The sequence below is a fragment of the Austrofundulus limnaeus genome, unplaced genomic scaffold, assembly GCF_001266775.1.
Source record: "Austrofundulus limnaeus strain Quisiro unplaced genomic scaffold, Austrofundulus_limnaeus-1.0 Scaffold426, whole genome shotgun sequence".
NCBI lineage: Eukaryota > Metazoa > Chordata > Actinopteri > Cyprinodontiformes > Rivulidae > Austrofundulus > Austrofundulus limnaeus.
This window is the reverse complement of record NW_013952828.1, coordinates 36448-38988: the sequence shown is the minus strand read 5'-3', so window position 1 is coordinate 38988 and position 2541 is coordinate 36448. Positions and strand designations below refer to the sequence as shown.

At 40.5% G+C, this 2541-nt stretch overlaps 1 protein-coding gene across 1 annotated transcript in view; it reads left to right on the top strand.

Annotated features, from left to right (window-relative positions):
* The window catches only part of LOC106529193 (calpain-5), a gene marked incomplete in the record, with an annotated part of 32193 nt that overhangs the window by 20185 nt on the left and 9467 nt on the right, over positions 1 to 2541 (top strand). The window contains 2 exon segments of the mRNA XM_014024547.1: positions 1099 to 1291; positions 1365 to 1558. Of these exon segments, the coding sequence (XP_013880001.1) occupies positions 1099 to 1291; positions 1365 to 1558 (387 nt within the window).

Genomic DNA, 2541 nt, shown 5'->3' with positions numbered 1-2541 from the left:
AAGCCACTGTTTTAGTCAATTAAATTAGTTATCTATTTTAAATTGAAAGATTAATTTTATTATTTTAAATGTCTAAGACTCAGTTCTGATTAATAAATATATGTATGAAAATCCAGCTGGTCAGAACTCATTGATTTGTATGAAAAAACACCTGTGAAATGCAAAATACTTAGTTTAAGTCACTGTTTTAGTCATTTAAATTAGTTATCGATTTTAAATTTCCAAAACTGTAAGGTTCATARTTTCCTCGGCTTTATTTTGAACCATAGTCTGTAAAAATCAAGCAAGAAATAAGGAAGTTATGAGAGTTTTTCATCAGGAAGACTCCTCACAGTCCATTGACATCCATTCATTTTGTTGAGGCTCCTCAATGCATAACAGAGCTCCAGTGTGTGCACTTCATTGTAGCTAGCAACGCGCTAACCACGTCCAATCCAGTTTTACATACAGTTTATCAATGGTACCAACTAACCCCATGTTTCATTTCTTAKAGTGTGTATGGTTTGTTGCTAATGCTATATCATCATATCCATCCATCCGTCCATCCATCCATCTTCTATAYCCACTTCTTCCTTTCAGAGTCACGGGGGTCACTGGTGCCCATATCCAGCAGTCCATATGTATACATGTATGAGCGGTAGACCCAAAGTTACGCCCTTGGGCATTAATTGAATGAATGAATTTGTATTTGTTTATTTAGTCGGGATAGTGTGCAATTAAAACATAAACATAAAAACATTTGATGCATTGCACCAGATTTAGCCTAAGGCTAATTTACATCTGTAGTCCCTCCAGACAGTAAAAACAAAACAACATCCAACAGTNCACTCTCCAAACATAATTAAAATTGCTACATCACTGAACATTCAATAAAAAATTTATGATTGCAGTATTACTGTAAGTAGATTTGAGATATTCCGCATGATAATATGGTGCCTTTCATGTGACAATGTATTTTTTACTAAACAGCTAACAGTGTTTTTACAGTTTGTTTTATAGTTGAAGTAAGTGTTTATTAAATAATATCTTATGTTATAAGTAATCGGGAATCCCTTCAAGAGAGAAAAATGTTCAGATTGTTCGACTCGTCCTCCTCAGACTGAATGGCTGCTATGAGGCTCTGGAGGGTGGGAACACGACAGAGGCCCTCATCGACTTCACCGGAGGGGTTTCAGAGCCGCTCAGTCTGGACTGTGAGGCCCTCAGCCTGCACAGCGACCGGAGGAAGACCCTTTTCCACACACTGTCTAAAGTCCACGAGCACAAATCCCTCATCACCTGCTCCATACGGGTGAGGCTTTAGTTTTCATCCTGAAGCTCTGAAATACTTTATTGTTTCAAACAAAATATTTTCCTGTCCTCAGCCGGCTGAGGGGGAGACCGTGGAGTCGGTGTTGGATTGTGGGCTCGTGCGGGGACACGCCTATGGGATCACAGCAGTGAGGAAGGTGAGGCAGGCGGAGAGGCTGCTGAGGACCGGCGGGACATCCCGCCTCCTCCTGCTGCGGATGAGGAACCCGTGGGGCACCACAGACTGGAGGGGCGCCTGGAGTCAGGGGTGAGGACTACGTTGAACCCATCTCATCTGGCTTCAGATATTTTGTAGGAGCTTTAGGAATAATAAAAAAAATAGAACCAAAACCTCAGCTGATGATGTGCTTTACAACACTTTTACAACACCACTGCAACCTTTCAGGCGTTTTTACAACAGTTAGGGAAATGTTTTACAAGTGAACATCTGTCGTTTACGTTACGAAAGTCTGAGAAACGCTGAAAACAGCCACAATGGACCCGTTAACGGTTCCAGAAGTTGAGAACATACTTGTATGTGTAAGATGTGGGAACAAATGAACAGCCAGCCTCTGTTGATTCTATGGTTTGATATCAGGACATAATAAAAATGATCCGGTCTTTACTAAGTTATAAAATTAGTCTTGAGTGTTCAAAAACACACAACAGATTCCACCGTGAGCTTTTTTATTAAATAAAACAAAGTCAAAAAGGAAAAAGTGTGTTAGTAATGACTTCATTAGACTCTGACATGGTGGAGGAAACGTTTTGTCCCATTCTTTTCCACAGTGTTCTGTTCATTAAAGTTTCTCTTTTTAGGTCACATGACAGYGTTTCAAACAAGTTCAGGTGTGGACTCTGACTGGACTGGTTCAATGCCTTTGTTCTTTCTTTTTCTTTTTTCAGTCAGTCTGTTGTGGATCTGCTGCTCTGTTTGGCATCGTTCTGTTTCTTGGTCCAAACTTTACATGGTCCAAACCTCAGCTGTCAGACAGATCTGACTCTAGAATACTTTGTCCTGTAGGGGACCTCATGACTGACTAAAGTCTGACAAACAAGCCCAGACCATCACTCTTCCACCACCGTGCTCGACAGCAGGGATGAAGTGTCTGTGCTGTAATTGGTTTTCTCCAAGCATGATGCTGTGAATTATGGGTAAACATTTGTAGGAAATGAGCTTAAGGTGAATTAAGCTTCTCCCACATCTCTCATACACAAGGTTAAGAGGAAACTTTTACCAAGGTATTTCTC